General features: G+C 36.0%; 4 protein-coding genes, 2 long non-coding RNA genes and 1 other non-coding gene across 8 annotated transcripts; 3 read left to right on the top strand and 4 right to left on the bottom strand.

Moving 5' to 3' along the window:
• Window positions 1-408: 408 nt before the first annotated feature.
• On the bottom strand, window positions 409-1,257 carry LOC148762261 (uncharacterized). The gene is made up of 2 exons (XR_016027155.1): window positions 969-1,257; window positions 409-808 (listed from the first exon to the last, which is right to left on the bottom strand). It is a non-coding gene; the product is annotated as an uncharacterized LOC148762261 (long non-coding RNA).
• A 3,800-nt stretch (window positions 1,258-5,057) lies between these two features.
• On the top strand, window positions 5,058-6,117 carry LOC18596649 (transcription factor bHLH35-like protein). The gene is made up of 3 exons (XM_018123011.2): window positions 5,058-5,282; window positions 5,442-5,588; window positions 5,685-6,117. The coding sequence occupies exons 1-3, from the start codon at window positions 5,205-5,207 to the stop codon at window positions 5,949-5,951; spliced, it is 492 nt and encodes a 163-aa protein (XP_017978500.1). The 5' UTR covers window positions 5,058-5,204; the 3' UTR covers window positions 5,952-6,117.
• Window positions 6,118-6,327: 210 nt separating this feature from the next.
• TRNAE-UUC (transfer RNA glutamic acid (anticodon UUC)) lies at window positions 6,328-6,399 on the bottom strand. Its single transcript has one exon. It is a non-coding gene; the product is annotated as a tRNA-Glu (tRNA).
• Window positions 6,400-10,532: 4,133 nt separating this feature from the next.
• Window positions 10,533-12,068, top strand: LOC18596648 (putative WRKY transcription factor 65). Of its 2 annotated transcripts, none has more exons than XM_018122584.2 (3): window positions 10,533-10,877; window positions 10,992-11,135; window positions 11,243-12,068. In XM_018122584.2, exons 1-3 carry the CDS (start codon window positions 10,732-10,734, stop codon window positions 11,784-11,786), a joined length of 834 nt encoding a protein of 277 aa, XP_017978073.2. In that variant the 5' UTR covers window positions 10,533-10,731; the 3' UTR covers window positions 11,787-12,068. The 2 variants fall into 2 exon arrangements, with proteins under 2 accessions (XP_017978073.2, XP_017978072.2); XM_018122583.2 differs by having other exon boundaries at window positions 10,534-10,877; window positions 10,989-11,135.
• Window positions 12,069-13,431: 1,363 nt separating this feature from the next.
• On the bottom strand, window positions 13,432-17,190 carry LOC18596647 (ras-related protein RABA1c). Its single transcript, XM_007025259.3, has 2 exons — window positions 16,744-17,190; window positions 13,432-14,237 (listed from the first exon to the last, which is right to left on the bottom strand). The coding sequence occupies exons 1-2, from the start codon at window positions 16,962-16,964 to the stop codon at window positions 13,802-13,804; spliced, it is 657 nt and encodes a 218-aa protein (XP_007025321.1). The 5' UTR covers window positions 16,965-17,190; the 3' UTR covers window positions 13,432-13,801.
• Window positions 17,191-19,636: 2,446 nt separating this feature from the next.
• On the top strand, window positions 19,637-25,230 carry LOC18596646 (uncharacterized). Its single transcript, XM_088807586.1, has 6 exons — window positions 19,637-20,497; window positions 20,624-20,989; window positions 21,252-21,395; window positions 22,106-23,950; window positions 24,074-24,433; window positions 24,894-25,230. The coding sequence occupies exons 1-6, from the start codon at window positions 19,879-19,881 to the stop codon at window positions 24,986-24,988; spliced, it is 3,429 nt and encodes a 1,142-aa protein (XP_088663712.1). The 5' UTR covers window positions 19,637-19,878; the 3' UTR covers window positions 24,989-25,230.
• LOC148762260 (uncharacterized) lies at window positions 21,066-25,573 on the bottom strand. The gene is made up of 2 exons (XR_016027140.1): window positions 25,238-25,573; window positions 21,066-21,373 (listed from the first exon to the last, which is right to left on the bottom strand). It is a non-coding gene; the product is annotated as an uncharacterized LOC148762260 (long non-coding RNA).
• Window positions 25,574-27,476: the final 1,903 nt, after the last annotated feature.

The raw sequence follows: 27,476 nt of genomic DNA, 5'->3' as shown, positions 1-27,476 counted from the left end.
TCGATATGTGGGTTAGCATTTAGAAATGAGTCGTGATTGCATGTATATATGTACTCAAGGCAATTGCCTTTGTACATGCTGTACATGAGTATTCACCCATTTCAACCTAAAGGGCAAGGCATCTGCAAATGCAGACTTTTTCCATGTGGAAGATTCTTGTTTATGAGCTGTGATCACTATGAGGCAATCTTTTATCACTTTCACGAAAGCCCACAAACTGGCTCCTCAGACCAACAAAGGTCGAGAAAATTAGATAGGGCCACTGCACATTTTTTTTCCTCTGCAAGTGTTTTGTTTTTTTTTTTTTTTATGTGTTTATTTTAATGGTGAAATTGAAAAGAGAAATTTGAACTTAAGGAATATATATGACAGAATAAGGTGAAGTAGCCAGTTAGAGGAGACCAGTACTTCAATCAGAGTTAATACTTCACTGTGTTGCATTCTCAAGGCCAGAAATTATTTCGTTTTGGGGTACAATATTGGCCAGAGATTATGAAATGCTTTAATTAAACCTCAGTTTAATCCAACTTTGTCACATCATAAATAAGGAACAGAGCGATCCTAACAAACTAAACCCAATTAACCAAGTTTTACAAGGAAAAGCAAAAAAGTAAGTACATTGTCCTAGAGAGTCATGTGTAGGGACGACTGTTAACTTGCTTGAGACCAGACATGTCCATGGACTTGCAGTTGCTCCAAGACATAGAATCAATTTTAAAGTACTGCTGTTCAAAATGAATATAATGAGAATATGCCCCATATCACAGCTTGCATATATATATTTCTTCAATTCTTCTTTAAATCATGCCTGCAGAGAACAAGCCCAATTGGCGTCGGCATAGCAAATATAAACTTGCATTACCTTCTAGAAGTAGTACAGGTTTAGAATCTGGACGGAAGAGGCAGGAAATTATAATGATAATTGTTAGCTACGCTGTTTATCCACAAGAAGATGACAACATACTTACAAATAAAAAAGACATGCTTTTCCACGTGAATGCGGTCTAATGTTTTCTAAAGCAGAAGATGCCATAAGAAATTAAAAACAAAAAATGCATAAAATCAAACCGTGGTAAAGCTTTGAATCTTGATATTGACAATCAAATTATAAAGGGATTAATTGTATGTAAGTAGTACAAAAGAATTGCCGGGCAAATCTCCTTTGGCAGAGGGCACACCACATGAATGCATGAGTTTGGGTGCACAAATAAGTGGCTGCCTGCCAATGGAAATCTTGCCCTGTAATGCAGTTGCACCCTGAACTCGCCTTGTGTTTGCTATAGTGCCCTTTCCCTTATTTATGCCCTCCTGGAAGAAGCATATTCAATGGAACAATTCTTTGCTGTTCGACTTTGCAAGCTAGATGAATGTTGCTTTTTCTGGGGTGAATCACAGCCACTTGATTGTACATATCTTGAAATTCCATATATGTTTCAGTGAAATGTATAGAGGAAAATGTAAGAAACAAATGACCAGGATTGAGTATCACTTGGACATGTGAACAATATGGTCCCCTTGTAATTCATCAGGACCACAACAAATTTTACTAGCTGTAGTAAATATCGAATCGACTTTGTAGATTTTGATTAGGGCATTAAAACTAGTCCTTAATCTCATCCTGTTTAGAAAATGAATAAATTCTCACAAAAGATAGAAAAAGGATAGAGAAAAGAAAAGTTGGAGAATAAGCTGTAATGGATGCTTTGATATGGAAGATCCGGAGAATGTTCTGATAAATTATCTACTCGTGCTGTCCCTTTTGTAAGGCTGTAGTCAAGCAGCCAAATGGACCCCAAAGGTTGATTTATGCAGAAACTCGAGGCTGCATTTATCCCCAGGGCTTAATTCTTTTTGTCCTCCATTGTGCACATATAATATGGCAATTACTGATTATTCCACTTATAACCGCAACCTTCTTCATCCATAAGAAAGCTGTTAGCCTTAGGATTCAACCTCAGGCTTTAAAACACCTATACTTTAACTTAAGAGAGTAAGGAGACAGTTTCCTTTATGCACTTCCAACCAGAGGAATAAAAAAAAGAGAATCCTCTGTTGGCTCTTGAATTATCTGATAATCACATAAGCTGTCCAGGAAATTGTTGCATCAATAAAGTAAATTGAAGTTACTATAATGGAGAAAGCAATTGATTTTATGATTTCATTACGTTGAAACCTAACAAGAAGTCCGCCCACGATGGCAACTAGTAAATTTCAGTACTCCTTGCCACTGACTTGAATCTAGGCCTAATCACAAGCAGTGAAATTCTACTTGCACCAACTAAAACAAGCCCAAGAGGTGATCCAAGTCTAGATATACTGACACCCTGATCGGTAAATTATAAGTCCAGATATGCTGGGTCTTGAGGCCCAAACAGGCATATACCCTTTTTGTGCGTGTGCGTGTGCGTGTCTTGTTTCGAAGGTTATCGAAAGATTAGTTTACGTTCCAGTCCAATTTTCATCCTATTATTTACACTGCTATCAAGGACAACTTGTTTTTCTTTTGCTGTTTCTAATTTTTATCTTGTCCTGTGATAACAGGACTACTGTAGACACTGCTACAATGCAGGGCTGTAGAAGTACTTTCAGCTTTCTGATAATTTACAGAGTTGAGATTCCTCATTTGTTAACAAAAGAACAGTTTGGGTATCCCTATAAGGCTTGTACATTCCAATAATCTATGACAAACTTTAAGAAAAAGGAGTTTTCATCTTCAATCTCTACGGATATACTGCTTCCAAGACTCGCTTTAACACATTGGACATCGAAATAGTCCTAGATATAGCCGTCCTAAGGAAATTATACAATCCTAGAATGAACACCAAATACGACAGGCTTAAGGTTTTTGCCCCTTGTTTTGGTTAAAAAATTGTTTTATTTATTCCCAACGTAAAAACTTTAGTAGTGCTTGCAAGCTCGACAGTTAGCTGATCATGTGACTCCTGATTCCCTGGACGAGAAGAAAAAAGGGAAACAGGGCTTCCACATCTAGACAAGAATTTGGTAGAAAGTAGAGCCTCATCTCACAAAACTGAGAGGGAGATGTCAAGCAGAAATGGACAAAGGAAACAGATGGAAAGACGGGTTTAAAACATTGAAATATCAGAGGAAAAAGGGACAGAAAAGGACCCCTAAATGGGGTTTCAAAAGAGAGGGGAGGGGGTGCCACTAGAGTACGCAACAAACAAAAGCTAATAAGAGTGATTTAAGGAGGGGTGCAAAGTAACGGAGCTACTAAAATCCAAGGTTCTTGCCCTTTTTGCCTTTATGTGTGTTTGTTGGCTGCTTCCTGCTGCATGCTTGTCAAAGAAATGATAAAAATTTGAAAAGTGGACAACTTCTGTCATTGATAATAGGCAAAAGAACCCTGCTATATACTTGGCCTTATCTTGGTACAGCTCATGAACTATTCTCTCACTGTTTATACCAACGGTTTTGCTATTATATTTTATCATATCTATCAATTCTTTTGGCCGTTTTATGCAGTAGTAATATTTTTTCAATGTCGTTAAGAATCTCCAATCAGCTTCCAGTTTCCTCTCAAGTTCATTGTGGATAACTTGATATGATTCGTTATAAGAAAAGAAAATTGTAATGAAATGTCTGTGTGAGCCAGATGCAGCCAATTATGCTTTTATTGTCATATAAGAATAATCTTGTTCCTTTGATTAATGGGTACTTCTAGTATTTTTTTTTTTATGTTATCTTTGCACTTCTCTTATTAAAACGACGAAAGGGAACAAGAATTTGCGGACATCTAGGTTATGGATAACCATTATTTGGTGTCACAGTAGAACCTATATGACGTACAACGCACTGTAGGAATCGAGCTTTTACTTTGCACACCCTTTTTTAGTCATTTATCAGAGATCTCTTCTGTATATGTTTAACTACACATCCAAAATATCTCCTTAATACGTTTCAGAACGAAACAAAGTACTACCAACCGAGTATTATGAGGCATAAAATGAGGAGAAAAATGCTAAGAGAAGGTGGGGAAAGAACTGCAATGATCGAAGTTTTCAATCTGAAAAGCTCTAGGGTGAAATACTTTTTCACCTTTGAAACAAGGGTGTGGATGTGGTGTACGTACTTGAAACCCAGAATAGCTAGACAGCTGGATTCAAAGAGGGTATATGATGACCCCCAGAAGAAGAAAGAACGATAAAGAATAAAACAGAAGTGAGAGTGTCAGAACATGTGACCTACAAAGGCCACAACTAGCTAGCATGCAAGGCAGAGGGCCTTTGCGGGGGACAAAGAGAAACCAATAAGAGTTGGCCCGTGACGACTGAAATATGCCTCACCAGCAGCATGGCATAGATATATACAAACATTGACTGACTCTGTTGCCCTATGGTTTGATTGATTGCCTGATTCTGAGAGTCTGACTGTGACCATCTAGCTCCTCAGCCATATCTGACTCAATTCCCACATCCCTTCCCATGCAAATATTGCCAACTGAAACAGAGAATATGACAACCAAATAATCCAGTTTGTGTATCATTTCAATTTGAGCCTTATTATTTTGGCATATCTTGTTAGCCTCTAGTGGCCCTGTTCTCTTACATTATCAATAGAGTATTATTTTGTCCCCAGATTTCATGTCTTGGTATTTGCTCGTCCATACTTTATTGTTGGTTAATCTATGGAGAGGGATATATACATCAAATTGAATACTCTACTCTTATTACTGTTAATTAATAAAATTCTTGTCTCTTCTCATTTCTAAAGTTGCCATAACTACTTCCAACAATTCTAAGAAGTCACATGATATGCTACCTAATGAAGCAGCTGAAAACCATTCCAACACAAAATCCAAATTAGAAATTAAAAAATTTTCAAGTATAGAATTCCACAACTATTCCCTTTAATATTCCAAAATAATTCTACATCAACCACAGTTATGAGTTATTAAAACTTATAGGAAGAACATCATGTTACCCGTGCCAATAATTGCCTAGTGTTTGCAAAGTATTCATCTTTCCCTTCCCCTCCATCCCTAAGTTTTTCTGCTTAATTCTACTATCATATAAGACAAGTACATGGCAACTAGGCATTTATGGATCCCAAGACATACCCTCTCAACCACTCATCCCCTTTTCCCATCCTATAAAGCTAGGCCACTACATTCAAATCTTACTTCTACACATTTTACAGAGAAAGACAGAAAGGGGAGATCACCAGAGAGAGAGAGAGAAGAGATGGTAACTAAGCTGCAAAGGAGAACAGCACCTCGCAGAAAGCTTCACCTTCTGCGAACTCTCACCAACTCCAAATCTGTAATACAAAAATATACTATTGTTCTATCCCCTTGTTTGTTTTTTTTGTCAATACCAATTAATCTTGGTTTAGAAATCAGCAGTGATCATTCTTTGGATTCCAAAAACTTATCAGGTTCATGATGTTAATCCCACTTTTCCTTTTGTTTGTTTTTGAAGGTTAAAAGGAGTTCCGTCGTCTTAAATGTTCTTCTCCACATTTACAAGCTCAAAGTCAAGTTGGAAGAAATACAAAGAGAGTATCAAAACCTTATGGCTATCAAAAACGAATACTTAACTCTATTGGAGCATGTACAAATCCCAAAGGTGATCTGCTTTTCTCTCTGGTGTCTGGTGACAATGTATATATATAAGTACGTACATTCTTTTTTCAATTCATATATATGCATGAAATCTTAGCAGGAAGTGAAGGTGGAGAAGATTGGAGAAGAGTTTGTAGTTAAAGTGACTTGCAACAAAGGAGGGGACAAATTGGTGTCAATACTAGAGGCTTTTGATGAACTGGGTCTTAATGTTCTTCAAGCAAGAGTTTCATGCAACCATTTCTTTTCCATGGAAGCCATTGCTGTAGCTCAAGACCAACAAACAACTGATATCAAAGATGTAACTCAAGCTGTTCTTAAGGCCATTGAAAAGCATGGCGGGGGGGAGGAGACGCTTGTAACATAGAAGTATTCCTTATTAATTAATGGAAGGTTTGCCCATGTATTGGAAACATTAACGTTTTGTCTAACAACCTAGCTAGGTTCTCGTTTTCATTTGTAATGCTAAGGAGGATTTTGAACATGAGAAGACATGTAAGAATTCTAATCAATATTCGTCTTGTATTTTTGTCTCACCACCATATCATTATCCCCTTATCGGATTTGATTATTGTTTATTACTTTAAAAGGAAAAAATAAAAAACACAGCAGCAGCTGTTTAGCCCCATTTATTTATTTATCACAAAGATCTTCTTATTGCAGAAAGGGCAACATAAATAGGCAGTAAGATTGCAGAAAGGGTAACAAAAATAGGCAAGAAAGAATTAACCACAAAAAAAAAATTCCGTTGCCGGGAATCGAACCCGGGTCTCCTGGGTGAAAGCCAGATATCCTAACCGCTGGACGACAACGGATTGCTACCATAACCTCGAGTTTAATTTTATCAATACTTAGCCTATATTTTTTTTCAATAATACGCATTGAAGCATTCCATGTATTTTTTTAATAATACGCATTGAAGCATTCCTTTTGCAAAGTTTTGGAAAATGAAAAAAATTTTTTGGTATTTCTAGGTCCCTATTATGGAGAAAGTAAAATATACTACCTATAGTTAGAAAGTAAAATATATTGACATTCAAACACTGAAATTTCAATTGATAAAATATTAAGCTTAGTCTCAGATAAAGCAGTGGACATGGGGGAAAATGATGAGGCCTTGGATGAAGATGCCATCTCAGTGAACTTTGCAGCCAGTTGGGAACGCGAGAGGTATTTCTAGTGCACATATTGCAAAGTACATTTTCAGTTTCAATTTTAATCTAGGTGCATCTTCGTAACTTTCTTATGCTCATGTAATTTGGAGGTTTGGTTCATGCTCTCCCCTTTTGTACTTTATATTTCGTAATTAATAAAATTAACAAGTAGTTGGGCCCTGCGTGTCTTTTCCAGCATTAAAAAAAAAAAAAACCTGTAGTTAGAATACAAATCAAGCTATTGATTGGTAATTAATCAGTGGGCTGAGATCATTTGAACTTGGGGCAAATTCTGACCCATTAAATCCAATGTGGAATAATGGGCCCATCATTTACAAACTTTACCCTCAGTCCAACCCTAGATGAAGGCCAGAGCCCAGGAGAAAATTCTTCTTTTTTAATTTAGAATAAAAAAGAAAAAATGTAAAAGAGAGACTGAACTTTTGATATTGTTATATAATCCTCTTCCATATATTAGACAACAATATATTCAGTCCAAAAATTAAAAATTATGCATGCTCAGCCAATATATATTCAATAGCTACAAGTTTAGGTAGACTTCAAATGTTTATGGCACATAAATTCAAGCCGTTTGGTAGTGAAACTCTGACCCTTGAGAGAAAATCATCATACGAATCTCCAAATTAAATTAAAAAACAATCTGGATGTGACACGACCAAAAAAGAAAAACTTCAAAGAACCCAAAGCTGATGACAGCTTAAAACCCTATCCGTAAAACAAATGATTTACTTTCCAATTCCATGGAATTAAACCATTGTAAATATCGAAAGAACCTGTTTTGTTTTATATATATATATATATATATATATATATATATATATATATATCACTGATAATCAAACTAGGGCCAGCACTATCGAGTTAATTAAAGTATTAATACATTAATAAATCGTTTTAATTACCAGAGAATTGGATATACGCAATCAAGGATTGGCCCCAGGTTTCTTTTAAACAAGTCCATAAAGGTGTTCATATATACATTGAGTCTACATTAGATGTTGTAAGCATCTTGACCGTCCGTTATTATATTAATTGATGTGACCCAGAAGATGATGAAAATTGTTGGGTTTTTTTTTTTTTTTAATTGTCATTTACACAAGCTATATATGTCATGAGAATATAGCCGTAATAAGAGTTTGGTACCTTACTTGAGTGGCTATGGCGGTCCAACAGTTATATGTCAAAGCTTTCGACAACCCATTGGCTGAAGTTGTCACTTACTTTTATGCCCCAGTCAAAAGCTCAAAACGGTTCCAGGCAAGTAAGAGTTTCAGTTAACTAAAAAGCTGCCTGACCTATAATCTTAGATAATGCCTCAACATGAAAGGCTATCAATTCAACATAGTTCGCATCAAGTTGGTTTCTTGTTCTGAATACCAACAGATATGCACCATGCTTACCTAATTAATCCCTACATGTTAAACTATAAGAAAAAAAAGACATTGTACAATCTTGTGGTGATATATTGATAGAGTCTAGGAATGGCAAAGTGTTGATTTGCAACTAATGAAGCAAGGTATCCACCTCGATCGTGCATGCCTTGATTGGTCGACTTCGTAGTGATCTTGATCCCACATTACATGGATCTAGAAAGCATGTGAAATACATTCCATTGGATGTTGAGATCCAAAAGATTTTACGAATACAAGCAAACCAGGGTATGGGTTTGTTTTTATCTTAATCTTTGTACAATTAAAAAAACCATCATAATTTGCATATGTCAAACGGGTTCTAAATTAAAAAATGTCATGCATTGTCGTCTCTAAAAAGTACAATAGATCCTGGTTTGCTCATAGTTTGGAGGGAGTTCCAAGTTAAAATGTAAAAGAGGAAGGCATGGGGAAGTTTCTGTTCCTTCAATTAAATAATAAATGTAATATTTTCTCCCATTTTTGTTGCTATTTTTTTTTCTTTTTGAGGGGTAGAGAGGGGCATGGCAGATGCCGTAGGTGTGGGAAGTCAGAGATGAGAACAGTGAGCGGTTAATAAGAGTCATTCAATTCTCATATTAAAAAATTTAAAACGTATTAATTATAAGAAGAAGAAATTAAAAATCATCATAATCTCATTGCTTCACGCATCAATTAACTCTAGAAGGATTAAAGTCTTATGATATTTTTGATGTGACAAATCACCCAATTGCCTCTGTCCATCCCTCTCCCTATTGGGCAGAGACACAGTCCAAGGAGTGACCTAGTCAACAATGTAGGATTTTTCGATTTTTAAGTTCCAATCCTCATTATCTATTTGGAAGCATAAATCCACATTAGAACAGAAACCAAGAATCCAAATCAAACATTGTTTTGAATTACAAAAGGTGAATGTACATCTTTCTAGTCGTATATGGCTGTGATTACATCCTCATAATATCGAACCAAAGATTGACGATTAAATCATTGCGATGGGACTAAATTATACATTGTCCTCATCGAAATCCTCTCATCAAATGGTTGTTTCCAAGTCCTTAACTTTTCACATATCAATATGCCACTTATCCATTAGTCTGCAATAGGGAGAGGCTTTTCTATATTTTAATTGGAGTGAGAGCTGGGGGAATCTCAATTATGAAAGTAGGAGTATTGTATTGTATATTTGTATTAAATAGTAGAATAATCAGCAACTGTGGTCATGAGAAGTTTCAAATATATAAGCCATTTTCTTAATAATGAAGGAGAAAAAATCAAAGAAATGGAAGTGAAGACAAGAGTGAGAGTTGGTTAGGAGGGGGGGTTAGTGCCCAAGGAACGAAGAGACTTAAGATTAAGACAAGGCCAAAGTTGATGAAGTCACCATCATTGAATTGTGTTATTATAATTGACTAGATAGTATATAAATTAAGCAAATGGATAGCTTTCTCCTCAATTGTTACGAAAAGACCATGTGAACTGAATCAAAGTGTCTCCTTTTCCTTTCTTTCTTTTCTTTTTTTGTGTGTGGGTTTGATTAGAAAAGATAGCTGGTCTCTTTAGGAGCCTCAAAATATCAAAAACAGCTACTTGTTTCTTACAGTCCTAGCACGATTAATGAATGTCAAGCATTTATTAAATTAATTAAGTACCAATTCTAATTTACCTTCTTTTTTTTTCAAAGTTTAATTAAAAGAAACTAGCAGATTTAACACATAGGCCATACCTACAATTCTTTTTTTTTTTCAATAGAAATGCATACTAAATATTACATAATTACATTTTCTGTTTACAAATACGAATACATGCAAGCGGAACCTTTATCAGTAGTTCATATTTAATTAAAAAACAAAGTAATAATAACAAAAAAATAACCTTTTAAGTACTAACCACCGAACTCGATCAATTCTAAAGCTAATGTTGCCCAAAAGCTGTACTAGCAACTAATCTAATTAACCTAAAACAATGCTTGGTCTATATACTAGATTCAGGGTTAGGCATTTGTAGAAGAGACAGTTTCTAACAACACCAATCCCCTCCAAAAAAAAAAGAAAAGAGAAAAAATAGAAGAACATGCTATATATGTATAAAAGAAAAAAGACAACCAGAATAGTGAGGAACGGGGGGTGGGTACTTGGCAATTCTCATATAAGAAAGATGATGAACAGTGGGAACTCTAATCAATGTGCTTTGAATAATATAATAACCAATAATTAAAAAATTAATATATATATAAAAAAAAAAAGACAAAGAGGTATATATTAAATAGAAGGTGAAAATAATGAAAAGAAGGGGTCACTTTCAAGTTGCATTATAATAAAGTCTAGGATTATATCACATTTGCTTGCACGTCCTTTATAAACAAATACCAAAACCCAATCTGTCAACATGCCGCCCCCCCATTTTTAAAAGGACCACTCTCTTCTCTCTATTTGCTTCTTCTTCTTCTTCGACCTAACCCTATTTCTCTTCTTCTTCTTCGCTTTGCTCCTCCTCCAGGGTTAATCAACGGTCACCGTCAAACGCATCATCAACTTCTCTGTGATCATCAAGCTCTCTGATCGTCATGGATGGTAGTTTCAACAAAGCCAACAACCCTTTTGTTAGCGAACAACAATTAGAAGAAAACGACAACGTTTCATCAGAAAACGGCTCCGAATCTCCTCCTTCTACCACTTTCAACGACATGAAACTCGCTTCTCCTAAAAAAGGGTAATTTTTCCCTACCGTGTTCCTTTTTTTGGCTTAAAAATACTCAAAATTCTGTTAAGTTCGTTGTTCGCATTTTTTCCTTTGGTTTTGACGTAATGGAGTTTGTTACAGTAGAAGATCCATACAGAAAAGAGTGGTGTCAGTGCCAATCAAGGACGTTGAAGGTTCCCGCCTTAAAGGAGAGAGCGCTCCACCGTCAGATTCTTGGGCTTGGAGAAAGTACGGCCAGAAGCCCATCAAAGGCTCTCCTTACCCCAGGTAAGCAACTAAAGCAACTAGCAGTGATTTAACCCATGTTTATCTGCATAGAGGCGTCAATTAAACATCAACCGGTGATTAAGGTTTCTGTTTTCATCATACGACAGAGGTTATTACCGGTGTAGTAGCTCCAAGGGATGTCCAGCAAGAAAACAAGTTGAGAGGAGCCGTATGGACCCTTCAATGTTAGTGATTACGTACTCCTGCGAACACAATCACCCTTGGCCCGCTTCTAGGAACAATACGGCCGCCGCTAAACAAGCTGCGGCGGCGGCAGCGGCAGCGGCTGCAGCAGCAGCAACAGCAACGGAGACAACAACCACAACAGCGGTAAAGGCCGAGCCATCTACGTCGCAGCCCGACACGGAACCGGAATTCGGAACCGAAGAGAAGTTCGCTGATCTGACGGACGACTCCATCCTTACGACGAGGGATGAATTCGCTTGGTTCGGCGAGATGGAAACGACGTCGTCGACGGTGTTGGAGAGCCCGATATTTACGGAGAGGGATAATAGTGTAGCTGACGTGGCGATGATTTTCCCGATGAGGGAAGAGGACGAGTCGTTATTCGCCGATTTGGGCGAGTTGCCCGAGTGCTCGTTTGTGTTTAGGCACCAACGGAATGTGGGACCACAGGTGGGGATCTGCTGACACGTGGCTAATTAGCAATTTACAAGTATGTGGAGGAGTCGTTGGTTTCAACGGCGTGCGTTCGTGTGCCACAAGATACGAAAAAAGAAAAACGGAGACAAACAAGAGGAAAAAGAAAGAAAGGGAAAACGAAATTTTTATTTTTTTTTATAATCTCTTACATTATCCCTTCAAGCACATTTTGAATTTTCTCTGATATTTTTTCTTCTTTTACAGTTTAATTTGCCTTGATTTCGGTGTAGTAAATGAATAAAAAATTCCGAATTCTTCATTCTGTCGTTACATTGTTGTAGTTAACATATTTGCCGTCTTTTTACGAGATTTGATCGAATATAAATTACTTTATTTTTTAACACAAATAAATCTGAAAATTTTACCATCACCCGGTTCTTGTTTCGGTGCAAACTTAACTCACAGCCAGCATTTCTTACTTCTCAAATTTGAGCTCTAGCTTGACGAAAGTGATGGTAATTGCCGATTTGGACTTTTATGTTAATCCCACATTTTCCCCTTTATAACTTGTCAAACAAGTTCTTACTTTTTACATGAAATCAAATCATAACGTCGTGCCGTAAATTATTATCTATTAAGATTCAATCCCAATCATTTACGTACTTGTAAATTGATTTTTACATGCCCGTAGATTGGGGCATGAACGCCACACGTCGTTGGATCTTATTGCAAATTGCCGGGTATTACAAGTTTGGATGTGTACAAGTGAAAAAATGACCCCTTCAGATTGGGTCGATATAAGCAGCAAGCAAGCTGCAATTTGCATCTACATCTTGCCTACCAAGGACAAGTTGGATGGTCACGACTTTCACAAGAACAAAGAAAAATGAATGTGGGAAGATTCTAATGCTTTTGATTGGAGGAAAGTTCAAATGATTGGCCGGCTATACCGTAAAGTCAAATAAACTGAAAACATTGACTTTTAGGTGATGGGTATGGCTGGAAAAATACAACCCATTTTTATAAGCTTCGGTTCTTAATCACTCAAACATCGTATACGTTAGTACATTTACAGAGGTTCACATGGTTTTAGATGAGCTAATCTTTGCTTGTATCTTAAGCTTTCCCCCAGCTAAGCCAAAGACAAAGAAAATTACAATTTTATAATCCGTGATACCCAAAAATAAAAAAATAAAAAATAAAAAAGAAAAATACTAATATAAGGAGTAGTTGAGGCAGAGAAGAGGGATTGAGGGACCCAAGTTGATATTAAAGTTCAAAGCTTTTAATTATTTTTTATTGGTTAATAATTAAGATTCAGTCAATTTTTTTTTTATTATTTTAGATCGCAATCTCTTAAATCTGTAAGCAGTGGTTGTTAATTTGAAATATATATTTATTTTTTAGATTAAGTCTTGATTTGCAACTCAACGTCTTACACGTTTGTAGAAGAGGTCAGGGTAACGTCACCCATGAGATATATACTTTTTTAATTTTCTTCTTATCCATTATTGCATAGGGATACATAAAATTAAGACAAATGCCAGCTTAGCTAATCAGGGTTAGCCGTTAATGTAAAAAAAAACTATCTGCAAATCTCAGCATTTGGATATTAAGTTTTGGTTGTGAACTAATTTACAAGTACTTTGGCCTGCCTTAATAGGATAAAATCATGCAAACTCAAAAAACAAACTTCTGGGAGAGAAGGATAAGTACCATCATTCATTCATTTTGGGTCTGCCTGGGAAGGGAAAGACTAGATATGGTAATTTCAATATAAGTGCCGGGAACAACTGTTCTCAGCCAACAGATTTTCCTAAGCACCTATTTAAATGCAATAGTGTAATACCTTGTTCCTCATTCGCCTCTTGTCTACTAAAAATAAGTTATAACAGCCACCCGGAAAAATTTTGAATGTAAATTAAATCAATCTCGGCCGATCTCCCCTACTGTAGGTACCTTTTTGAGAAAAATTTTACAAAACCAAGGTTTACAAAGAAATCCATGCGGCAGAAACAAACCCCCAGCCACATCCTTAAGACAATCGACTTCAGGTTAACATCCTAGCTTGAGCAGCACCCCCCTTTCTTCATTGCAGAGACGTCTTTACTGACATCAATTTTCTCGCCCTTGGAAGGAACAGCTGAAGCAGCCCCTTCGTCGCCTGTCTCCATAGCCTTCTTGCTCACAATATGGTAGATCTGAGTAAGAACTTCAGCAAATGCGTTTTCCACGTTAGTAGCTTCCAGAGCTGAAGTTTCCATGAAGTAGAGAGACTCTTTCTCAGCAAAGGATTTCCCATCTTCGGTTGAGACAGCCACAAGGTGACGAAGATCTGATTTGTTACCAATGAGCATGACTACAATGTTGGGATCCGTGTGATCTCTCAACTCTCTTAACCACCTCTCAACATTTTCAAATGTGGAGTGCCGCGTAACATCGTACACAAGAAGTGCACCAACAGCTCCTCGGTAGTAGGCACTTGTTATGGCACGATACCTATAAGTGTGAAAAGAGAAGTTCAGAATACAATACATAAGAATCAGAAGAACACAACAAGTGATTTCTACAAGTAAAAATGTCAAAGATCTAAAATTAAAACAAATTGATTTGTAACACTCATTTCAGTACAAAAGAACAATGTTTATGATATAAAGAGGATACATCACAAAGTATCAAGCCATTTAACAACCTCACCATCCTTAACCACACTCTATACCCATGTCCCTAAAGATCAAGGGGTTGAAATCAAAGGTTCAATCATACAGTCTATTCTTTTTCTGCAATACTAAAACTATAACAGGTGCAATCTATGATGAAAAAGCATTCTACCAAACCACCCTTATCTGAATCCGAACTGTAAGCATATTGTAAACCTCAACTCAAACTCTTGCTGAGTGAGATGTATTCGCTATTCTTCTGGGCCTATCCTCATCTGTTCCTTCCCCTTTCTTTCTGCCAACCCAAGGAAGAGGATGATGCCTTGTGCTTTGTTTCTTAAAGCAATGAACCACCTTAGAAAGCACATATAGTAGCCTTACATCCTATTTGAACAAGGAAATCTTGTCTTCTTGCTCTTTTGGATCTCGAAGCCCCCACATTTCAGTTAGAAATGGTGGTTTTCTGCTTACTAACCTTATAATTATTTTTCATCACTTTTTCAATGAGAACTTCAATTTAATGCCTCATCTAACATTCTTGGAGGAAGATTGGGAAACAAAGTAGAAACTTATATTAAAGGAAAGAAAATCCAACTATTTCAAATCTTGTGGTTTGAAAACTTAAGTACATTTGAACTGCAATATATGTGAGTATGCTTCAAGGAATCATGTCATTTGTCAACTAAGATTTTGTGGTCTTGGAGGTGGTACGAGCTATAGTGGCAAAAAAGGAATTCCCCAGCCACTCCGGAGTGAGTTTAAAATTTTGGATATTTGACAGAATAGAATATGGTAGAGGGGTGTCTGGCTGGGGGGACAGTGTGGCAGGCAGCATTTGCAATACTAATTGTCAAATTGGTGTTGGCAGCAATAATGGATGATTGAACTTACTAGTTGGTGATGATGTGGCAGCTAAGATGGTAAAGATTATACAGCAGGAGCAAATGGCAGTGCCAGGCTAGCAGGTTGGCAGCAGCAGTGATCATGCTACTGCAACCGCACTCTGCACCACAAGATAATGGCGGTACCCATAAGGGGCTTTGCAGAAGGGTTTTTAACCACTTCTTGCAACAGAAAGGTAAAATGATATACATACAATGGGGAGCTTAGCTCTAGGATCCAAGGGACTTTGCTTTTGAAGATTTTTTATTTTAACAAGCTAAAATCCTTGTCAAGTCTACATTGGACAACAAAGTATCTCATCTAAACATAAGATTTAGGAGTTGTTCAACAAATGTTATCACAACATTACCGAAGTGAAACAAGCTAGAAGTCCCTCCAAATTCAGTAGTAAATAATAGCATGTCAGTCTCCGTGTAATGTGTTTCACAGTGCAAAAGAAACCATAAGAAACAGTCAGTACCAACTTTTACAGCAGAGAAGAATAAAATAAATAAATAAATAATTGAAGAACTACTCTTTCCCCATAACATCCTGAACTGTCAAACCACATCATGACTAAAAGATCCCTGTACCAATCAACATCTATTTACTTGTTCAGGCAATTTCTTCCGTTATTACACGGTGACTACAAGGTCCCTGTAACAACCAGAAATGTCAAGCCACGTTTACTGATAAACCCTAGACTTGCAGATTCCATACACACACACAGACACAAGATACAGATAAGCAATCATCATCTCCTTGTGACTACACATGACAAAATCAGGAAGCACGCAAGCAACGAAGACTAACAGATGATGGTTGTGACTGGCATTATCAGGCAGCTGACGATAATCTCTCAAAACCCAACTTGTTACAGAACTTACGCGAGTAAACTAAATTCTCATAGTGCAATCTAGCTCTAGCATGAAGCCGAAACAATACCTAGCAGGAAGCAAACATATTAATGCAAAGCATAAACACTTCATTTCTTACTCATTGTCAAGCCACTAGTAAAAACTGCAAAAGAAATACATATAACTCATATAACATGACGCAGAAACGTCAAGATCTGCTGATCCGCACTTCAAATCTATGTTCGATCTATTCAAAACCCAAGCCTATTAGGAAAACAAGAGATTTTATAAAAACAAACCACCACAACGCCATTTAGGCACATGTTACTCACAGATCTAGATATGCAAGAAACTTCCTTTTTGTAATATATAGGTAAAGAAAACATTTCTTAAATCCCATTCAGATAAAATCAAACTCTTCCAGAATCAAAGTTGCTTTCTTTTCCCAAGCAGCCAAACATTTCCAGAACACGATCTCCAAGAAGAACAAAAACCCAATTCCGTTTTGATATTTGCTCATCTTTGTTAGCAAAATCAGCTCAAAACAAATGATACCCAGATCAAGAAACAAGAAAGGAAGACAAGGGAATAGTAAAAAAGTGAGACCTTTCTTGACCAGCGGTGTCCCAAATCTGGGCCTTGATGACCTTGCCATCAACATTCAAGCTACGAGTAGCGAACTCGACGCCAATGGTGGACTTAGACTCGAGGCTAAACTCGTTCCTGGTGAACCTCGAGAGCAGATTGGACTTTCCCACTCCTGAATCACCGATCAACACCACCTTGAAAAGGTAGTCATAGTCATCCTCTGCTCTGTAACCAGCCATCTTTTCACTCTTCTCAAAACCACCGTTGTTGCACTCTTTTTTACTTCGCCTTTGCTTTACTTCAAGGAAATATGAGTAAGAGAGAGTGAAATACGGGTTGTTTCAAGGTTATTAAGCCTTGCCTAAGATCTCTCCCTCTAGAAAAAATTTCTTGTGTTTTCCTTTTCTTTCTTTAACCTTTTATTTTGATGAGTTGGAAATGCAAAAGACTGCTGTCTGCTTGGTTGGACTCCAGAGTGGAAAAACAACAGAGGAAGTGGGGGTATGTCCTTTTTGAAAGTTGGGGCCGAGTTCTATGGTTTCGGCCCTTTAGGCCTCTTGGGTTTCTTCAGGAACTTAAAATGACATTAATGCCTTCAAATTCTCCCTCTCTAATATCTTTTAGGTGTTATGAAATGAGGGTGTATTGGTCAGTTTACTGAATGCCATGGAAGTGGGTTGAAGCCTTGAAGGTGGGTAATTATAGGACACCATCTGTTGTTTTCGTGTCGTTTTTTAGAGAAAGAAATCCTTCAATTTGAAGTCTTCAAATGACTTCAATGTTGGTGTTGGGATCTTTGCTGTTTTTTGGCTTGAGGTTTAAATGAGGTTGGTGATTGATTGTTGTTGAATAAGGGGTGACTGGTGAGGTTTAAGGACATGATTCCTGTTGTTTGAATACTGTTCATTGTACTCTTTTTTGTTGGTTTATGTTCTTTGTTTTGTTATTAAAAAACAAATGAGCATGTAAACTGTTGTCTTTTCATAATTCAATACTAGTATGATATTAAAATGAATGAGGAAAACAAATTCAGTTGTTAGAATTTATTTAAACTTGTTTGAAGTTAGTCAATTGTAGTTGAAATCAGATAAGAGGAAAGAAAAAAAAATAGAGTTTGGATTTCAAATCTACTATTTAAGAAGGAAAACCTACTACTAAATATACTAATTAAGCTATACCCAAAAAGTTAAAATGTTGAGAGTGGTTTTCTACCAAAAAGCCTAGTGAAATGCACAGCTTTTATTGGGAGTAATTGGAGGAGAAAATGACAGGTAATTCTTCATGGGTTATATAATTTGTTAAACTTGAGCCTTCATGGGCTACAACTAATCACCATCATCTTCAATTTTGGAGCACCTGTGAATTTCAAGTACTTTTCATCATACTCTCCATTTCTTTTTTCTAGAGAAGGACCATACCTTTACCTTAATTTATCATCATTTGGTCAAAAGACTCCGAGTTGCTAATAATATTTTTCCATAGTGGAGGAATAAATTTGGTTTGAATCCAGTTTAAACCAATCCAGCTGTTTTCTTTGATTTTGTTGATTCTCATACAATATTTTATTGTTTTTGGGTTTGATGCGGATACAATTTAAACGCACGTGAAACTGAATCAAATATGACAGCCACACTTTCCACATTCAAGTTTTCAACGCCAAATCTGGCAGCCAGTATTGGGTTATAAGGCCAGACCATTGCAGTATGAAATAGTTTGACCCAGCTCATGGGCTATCTTGATCCCTGAATCCGGGCCTCTTTTCATTACCACTCTGCCAGCATGGTGTCCATAGTACTCACTTTCACTTGGCCCTTGACCCTTGAACCAAACCGACTCTAACTCAAACTTGCAGCAATAAGTTGGTTATCAAGGAAGAAGAAGACAGTGTTTAGGCTGCCATTGTTCGATTGTTGTAATTTAGATAACATTTTTCGTGATATTAAGATGCTAAAATGATTGTCTTACAGTGACGACTTGACATGAATCTCACTTTTCCTTCTGCTTTTCAGCAGTGTTGACGATGAATTGTTGGATCATGTCCAATCTCACATTGTCACCTACCCCCTGGTGTTTAGATTTCTAGTTTGAATGTCTGAGGAGCCTAAGATCAAAGTAAACTGGAGTTTAAGGCACAGCAAAATAGGTTCATTGTGCCATCGACATTGCAGGGAACGGAACTTCTCATACACCCGACTTTGCTTAAAAGAACAAAGTCTAGCCCAGAGCAAAAAGAAAATCAAATATAAGCCCAAGACAAAAGAAGCCCTTTCTTAATCTGTTAAATCATTTGCTTTCATCTTGGATTCACCAATAGGCCTAAGAACAAGGCCAGTAAAGCAGTGTTCCAGTTCCACCTGGAGCTGGTTTGTCTTTAGGTCAACATGGACGGGTCTTCTATATGGACTAGTCCCAAAAGATAAAAGTCAATATTGTTGCAATCAGCTCAACCTTAGAATTCAAAACTTCAGATGGACACGCCACATGGCTTTGAGACACCAAAGTCAATTTTGTTTTCTTTTAGAAATCAGTTCAACCTTAGTCAATTTGGATTTCTAAAGCTAATGGGAGCAGTTTTCTTGCAATTGCAGATCACGGAACATATTTCATTTCTTTTCTTTTATGTAGAATATTTCATTTCATTTGTTTCCTGTAAATTTCTCGCAATTTTGTGTGTGTTTTTTTTCCTCTTCTAGTACCACATATTGACTAATGGAGCAAACCATACCCCTTCATTTGTATGGAGATTTCTTGGTTACTATTGGCAATAAAAAAATTGTTCAGACTACAGATGAATGACTACGGTCAACGAGATGGGGTAGCAGGCTAACCTGCTCGTGTCATACTTTTCTAAATGGAAGTAAATGTTTGGTTCTTTGCATTCAATAATTTTCCTGAAAAGTTTATATAGCAAGTAATCTGTATCCATCATTACTGACAAACAAAGAAAACAAAATTTATTAGGTATGGAGACTGTTCCAATCCAGGCAGCGACCACGAAATTACGTCAAAACAATGCCATTCACATTTGCTTTTCCCCACCAGCTTTCCCACTCTGCATGTTTGCTTCAATTAGAGAAATGGGGAAGAGCTCGAGCTACGTATAAATTTAAAGTTCATCTCGCTACTCTTTGCTAAACATGCACCCCCACAGTCATGGATGATTCATGCTTCAATTTCCTTTCGCTTTTGTTGATACAATGTTTCATGGGAAGCTTAGCTGTTATAACTGCAGCAAACCTCACCACAGATCAATACGCACTGCTCGAATTCAAAGACAGCCTTGATTCCGACACCATATTAGCAAACAATTGGACCAGCTCTACCTCTGTTTGCAACTGGGTTGGTGTTTCATGCAGTTCTAGCCCTGAAAGAGTCACCTCCTTAAATCTTCGCAGCATGGATCTTACAGGAACCATTTCTCCGCACCTTGGGGACCTTTCTTCTCTCCTCTCTCTCGACTTGAGCGGCAACAAGCTTAACGGCTATCTACCTTCGACAATTTATAACTTGTCTTCTTTGCAAATCATGGACTTAACATCTAATGAACTATCTGGTGATTTCCCAGATGACTTTTGTAGGTATTTTCCCAAGCTTGAGGTTCTTCATTTGGCTTTCAATGGGTTTTCCGGAAGTGTTCCTTCAAGGTTAGGTGACTGCACCAATCTTCGAAATTTGTCGCTGTCTAATAATAGATTCTATGGATTCATTCCAAGAAGTATTGGGAATTTAACTAGGCTGAAAGAAATACGCCTGAGTGGAAATAGTTTACAAGGTATGCTTCTTTTTCATCTTTCTTTTTGCTTTAAGTTTTATCAATTTTTTTTTGGCAATGCGAAGGAGTTGCTCGATATATTATCTAAGTGTGGGAAAAACATTGAACTTTTATTTGTATTTGCAGGTGCAATTCCATGGGAAATAGGTAACCTTTTTAATTTGGAGATATTTGCTGCAGAAAGTAATGGGGGTCTTACTGGTGGGATTCCAGCTTCCATATTTAACATTTCTTCATTAACAAAACTTGTCCTCTTCAACAATAGTCTATCCGGTAGTTTACCAGATAACATGTGTCATCATCTTTCCAAACTTGAGGTGCTTATTATCTCTTTGAATGAATTTTCTGGTCATATTCCATCAAGTATAGGTGAATGTAGCAATCTTCAGAATTTATCACTGTCAACTAATCGATTCAATGGAACCATTCCAAGAAGTTTTGGAAATTTGACTAGCCTCAAACGACTGTCTCTGCGTGAAAACGATTTAACAGGTAAGAATTTTTACTTCTATATTTAGTCTTATGCATGATTTGGTACTAAACTACAGTAGAAACCTTGTCCCTGATATTTGCATAAACATTGTCTTCCCTTTTGGGAATAATACGTAAACAAGCAATCTGATAAATTTAATCGCTTTAGATATGCTTTTACCTATTTTATTTTGCAAATAATTTCCTTCTATAAACATGTTAAGAAAGTCGATAGCTTTATAATAATGAGATTTTGCTCCTTTGGTTTTTGTTATGCTTGCAGGGGAAATCCCATGGGAAATTGGAAATCTTTATTCACTGGAGATATTGGCTGTCCAGCATATGCGTCTAAATGGTCCCATCCCACCTTCCATCTTCAACATATCTTCTTTAAAAGAAATTTCTCTGAACAACAATAGTCTATCTGGTAATCTACTTATGAACATTTGGCAAAATTTTCTAACATATGTTGTAAGAATTAATATAAAAGAAATAGTCATAAAATCAATAATAGGAGAATCATGATAATACATTCAGATTTGATCCATATTAGTATCTTTACATTCATAGGTCAAGTAATTTTGAAGTAAATTCTGATGAGGATTTGGTTCTTGTTAGTGCAATATTCAATAGTCCCTAGTTCAAAGTTTGAGCAAGATGATATAATTACTATGATATTTGTTATGATATCCTTTGTTTGTTACATAGTGTAAAAATAAGATAATAAAGTGTTATGTTTCAGCAAAGACATCACTGATAATAGGATAAGACAACAATTTTTTTCACTAACAAAATTACCCATATTATGCTATTGTAACTTGAAAGTGCAAGGTTCATGTTTCTGTCTTGAAATTAAAGAATAGTAATAGGCATAGCATTGCGAAGGTTTTAATCATAGAAAGCATTACAAAGGTTTTAATCATAGAAAAGATAAGTATGAAAGTTCAAATATGTATATATAGAGGCTTGATTTTGATAATTGCTGTCTTTTTTTGACAATTTGGATGGTTAATGCTTCTTGCTTCTATTCCTAGTAAAGTTACTCATAACATTCATTTTAGTTGTACCATAGAATCACTTATAATGCAATAAGGTAACCTAAAACTTGTAGAATAATGTATTTGTTCATTTTGACAGGTGAAATACCTTCTATGATCTCAATTTCAAATCTTGAGGAGCTTAGACTATGGGGAAATAATCTCAGCGGCAATATTCCCAATTTTATCTCCAGTGCTTCTAAGCTCAGAATCTTAGCACTAGAAGAAAACTCATTCTTTGGTCTTATCCCAAACACACTTGGCAATTTAACTTTCCTTGAGCGGCTGAGCCTCGCATCTAATAATTTGATCACTGAAACTTCAACACATGAGTGGAGCTTTTTGTCTTCTTTGGCAAATTGCAGGAATCTGAGATATTTGAACCTATCATTCAATCCATTGAATGGCATTCTTCCAAGTTCTATCTCAAATCTGTCGACATCTCTTCATTTTTTCTATGCCTCAGATGTCAAAATTACAGGTAGCATTCCCAGGGAAATTGGTAACTTAAGCAATATTACAACTTTAGACCTTTCCCATAATGAATTGAGTGGATCTATTCCAGCAACAATAGGAAGGCTACGAAATGTCCAGGGTTTGCTTCTTCATGGTAATCAATTACAAGGGTCTATCCCACCAAGTGTCTGCGGTTTAGAGAGATTATATAACCTATCATTAGGTGGCAACATGCTCCATGGTCCTATACCGACTTGTTTGGCGAATTTGACTTCTCTGAGGTATCTTTACTTAGACTCCAACAAATTGAATTCAACAATACCCTTATCCTTGTGGAGCCTTAATGATATCTTAGAGGTAGACTTGTCCTCAAATTATTTGAATGGTTCCCTCCCACTGGGCATTGAGAAACTGAAGGTATTGACACATTTGAATTTGTCAAGGAATCTGTTATCGGGTGAAATCTTGAGTTCAATTGGAGAACTCCAGGATCTGATTTCTCTAGACTTATCCAATAATAGATTTGATGGTTATATTCCTGAATCATTTGGTGATTTGATAAGTTTGGAATCCTTGGATTTATCCAACAACAATCTCTCTGGAGTCATTCCCAAATCTTTGGAGAGACTTTCGTCTCTCAATCATTTTAATGTGTCCTTCAATAGACTAGAAGGAGAAATCCCCAGTGGAGGACCCTTTAGAAACTTCTCAGCTAAATCATTTATGAATAACTGTGGACTTTGCGGTTCACCGGCGCTACAAGTTCCACCTTGTAAAAGTAGACAATCGAAGATGACTCCTTGGCATGTTTTGAAATATGTTTTACCAGTAGTTGCTTCATTAATACTGATAGCAATCTTCTTTATTCTCCTTAAAAGATGCCAAAAAAAGAGTATAAATCTGGCTGTTAACGAAGATTTATTGCCTCTGGAAAAATGGAGAAGAATTTCCTACAGTGAACTTTTACAAGCAACTAATGGATTTGATGAATGCAACTTGCTTGGTTCAGGGGGTTTTGGGTCTGTGTATAGAGGAACACTTTCAGATGGGATGAATGTTGCAATAAAAGTGTTCAATATGCACTCAGAGGACGGCTTCAAGAGTTTTGATGTTGAATGTGAAGCAATGCGCAATATTTTTCATCGGAATCTTGTCAAGGTCTTTAGTAGTTGCTCTAATGTTGACTTCAGAGCCTTAATGTTTGAGTTCATGCCTAACGGCAACCTTGAGAAATGGTTATATTCCTATAACTATTTTCTCAATCTCCTACAAAGAATTGACATAATGATTGATGTTGCATCAGCACTAGAATATCTCCATTTTGGCTGCTCAGTACCTGTGATCCATTGTGACTTAAAGCCAAGCAATATCCTGCTAGATAATGACATGGTTGCACATGTTGGAGATTTTGGCCTTGCCAAACTCTTGGGAGAAGAAGATTCTATAAGACAAACTAAGACACTTGCTACTATTGGGTATATGGCACCAGGTATTCTTTGCTTCTTATTCATATTTATGTTTCTGTATATACAGTTGCTTCAATCTTTTAGTTTTCTATTGATGATTAATGATGTTACATTAACTAAAACATTTGATCATGTTTTACATACAGAATATGGATCGACTGGAATTGTTTCTCTAAAAGGTGATGTCTATAGTTATGGTATTTTATTGATGGAAACTTTCACAAGAAAGAAACCTACCGATGAAATTTTTTCCGTTGAAATGAGTTTGAAGGATTGGGTGAAAAATTCACTTTCCAATGGAACAATTGATGAGGTTTTGGATGCCAATTTGTTAAGAGAGGAGGAACATTTCATAGATAAAGTGAACGCTTTATCATCTATCATGGGATTAGCCCTAGACTGTACAACTAAGTTGCCTGAAGAAAGGAAAAATATGAAGGATGTTGTGGCCATACTCAAGAAAATCAAAATTAAGTTTCTAAAGGATGTTGAGATGGCTTATAATGGTAATGAATATGTTTACTTTTAATTCTTTACAATTTACACTTTCTTTTTTTTTTTTTTTTTTGGTTGAAGCTTTGTAGTATAAGCTTATTAAAAAAATTATGCATGCCAGTCTATACAACTTCCTTCAAATTGCTCTGTTTTAAGCTTGGGAGCCAGAGGGTACATATTGTGGGTCCTTTAACTTTTGTTTTCTTTGAGGAAACATCAGTTCCTAAATACCCAAGAGCATGAATTATAGAAAGGCAGCTTTAAAAATCAAGTTATTAAAATGATTAAGAAGATCTGTTTCAATGTTAATAGAAATATAAGTACCTGATAATTCCCTATCCTGGGAAAAAAAAAAGGAAGCTTTCTTTTTTTTTTTAATATTTCTGTCTTCTTTTCAAAATTTTCAGCTATTATTTTTTTATTATTATGTAAATTTTATATCTAACCATGTCTTCTTCTCTCCTTTGTTAGGAGAAGGAAAGATTGCTGAGAGGAACTGTAGGTTTGGTGATGACTACCGAGCCATTACGATCAGTGATGTGGCTGTATGTGAAAACAATGGATAGTCTTCACACAAGGCATTTACTTTAAGACTTATCAATCACAGTTTTTTATAATACACCCGATGATTACAAATTACTACAATTAAGTGAAGTGATATGCTGATATCATGTCTTAAACGTGATTTAATTAATCAAGTCATTCTAAATTGGATTGATGAAAAAAACCAGCAACACCAAGAATGAAAGATTGAAAGCAATAGGAAAATGCTTCAACAAATGTTTAAAAACTTATAGAATTGGAAATGGATGTACCTTTAGGAAGAAAAGAAGAAGTGATGGGGGAGTGCCCAGATCCAATCCCCATCTCTACTCTCAACGTTAGACTTACAAGAAAAGAGTTCTCCTCTAATGGCAGGAAGACTCCACGTAATTTGATCATCTCAGATCAGCCATTTTAAATTTCCACCCAGGAAAAAAAGAAAGAAAGAAAGAAAAGAAGAAGATATCAGCCTGTCGATGAAGCCAAAGACTTCTGAAGATAGGATTTTCAAAGTGACTTAGAAGCTTGTGTCGGTTTCATAATGCTAATGATTGAGGTTGTTGTCGCGTAAAGGCCTCAAAGAGAATTTTGGGCTATGAGAAAAAGATATCATCAAACATTGGGCTTTGAGCCGCTTCTTACTAAGCCCATTTTCTTTTCCTTTGTTTTTTTTTTGTTTTTCTCATGCCAAACAAAGTTTATAAAAAAAAAAGAAATTAGACATAGTATATAAAAAAATCTTAAACTATTTAAAATAATTCAAATAAACTTTTTTAGTTCAATCAAGTTTTTATACTTTTATTTTGAGTCAAAAAATTTTTTTTATTTTTATTTTAAATCAAATAAATCTTAATGATTGACTTAATCAATATCATTTATCAACGTGTCACTAACATAACATATTAACATATTATAAATGATGATGATATGATATGCTGATGGTGATAAAGCTTTCTTAGCCGAAACTACATTGATGGAGAGACAGAAAAGTTTCTCCTTCAAATCTATAAGATTTTGGTGTTTTGTTTCACAATATCTTCTTTTTTATCTTCTTGGTTTTCTTTTTTACTTGGATCATCAAATCCAACCCTCAACTCATCAGGAAACCCATTTTTCAATTCAACAACTCATTTGTTAATCTGGGTGGTCATAAACCCGTAACTGTAGAGAGCTTGAGCAGTTCCACTAATAACAATTTAGGAGGAACCATAAAGCATTCCACTTTAAAAGATACCCCTTTTGTTAAGCTTAAAACTTCATCTAGGTTTGATAATCCAAAGACAAAAAAATGGGAGTGGAGTGCTAGAAGATGGTGATAATGAAATTGAGGATCTTGCAATAGAGCAAGAAGGTGTACTTGACCTTAATAGAAGATATTAAAGATATTAAAGTTGAAAGCAATGAATTAATTGAAAAGGATGAAATCATAGTAAATATTGATAATTTCATTCCCATAGAGATGTTGGAGGATTAGATACTTATAAAATTTTTATAATTTGATGATGATGAAAAATATTTTTCACAAACAAATCCAAACAATAGAAAATTTTTTCAATTGTTTATCTAAACAATAAGAAATATTAAATTTTTTATGTAATATTTTACAAAAAAAATTTTGCCAATAAGTTAATTTACTATTCCTAAATCTAGCAAGCTAGCATTGGGTCAGAAGACCCGACCATGCAGTTGTAAACTAATTTGACCCAGCTCATGGCCCATCCTGATCTCTTATTGCAGCCTCCTTTCTTACCACTTTGCCAGCAAGGGGCCCAGACAATTCACTTTCACTTGGGCCTTGACCCTTGAACCAAACCAACTCAAACTTGCAGTCAATGTTTAGGCTGCTATTGTTTGATTGTTGTAATTTGGAATAACATTTTTCATGATATTAAGATGCTAAAAGCTTGTCTTCCAGTGATGACTTGACATAAAGAAGACAGCAAATGTCGGATTGCTGGTCTCGATCAAAGGTCGACAGTCCCTAAATTTTCTCGCAGGATTCAAAATGATCACCAGAATTTCTAGACATGGTCCACGGCTATTATTGGTTTCATGACAGATAGCTGGACGCAGTCCCATCTTATGTTGTGTATTATCCTTTTCCTTAAATTGTAATCATGATTCGCCATTGGCCCATGATGTTTTCCGTGAACAGTTGTGAATCAATAAATGTCGACAGAAAATAGAAAATCAAATGATTTTAGAGGTATATTGATTCAAATTTGATTTCTACTGAATAAATTGCTTGATGATAAGGGAATTTAAGAGGGAAGGAACGAGATCATGATAAGAAAGAAATTGCTTCTCTTACTCATTAGAGTTAAATGTTTCATCAAATTAATATGATATTTTTTGTGTAAAATTATGAACCGATAAATTGTTAATAAAAATGAAGGGATTTTGATTCAAATTCGACTTTTATTAAATAAATTGCTTGCTAGAAAGAGATTTTTTGTAAAAATCTACAATAAAATAAAAATTTGATAAAAGTATAAGAGTTTTATCTATTTA

This window comes from Theobroma cacao, chromosome 6 (genome assembly GCF_053813885.1).
Source record: "Theobroma cacao isolate CCN51 chromosome 6, ASM5381388v1, whole genome shotgun sequence".
In the NCBI taxonomy this organism is placed as follows: Eukaryota; Viridiplantae; Streptophyta; class Magnoliopsida; order Malvales; family Malvaceae; genus Theobroma; species Theobroma cacao.
This window is presented reverse-complemented; position numbering and strand designations above follow the sequence as displayed.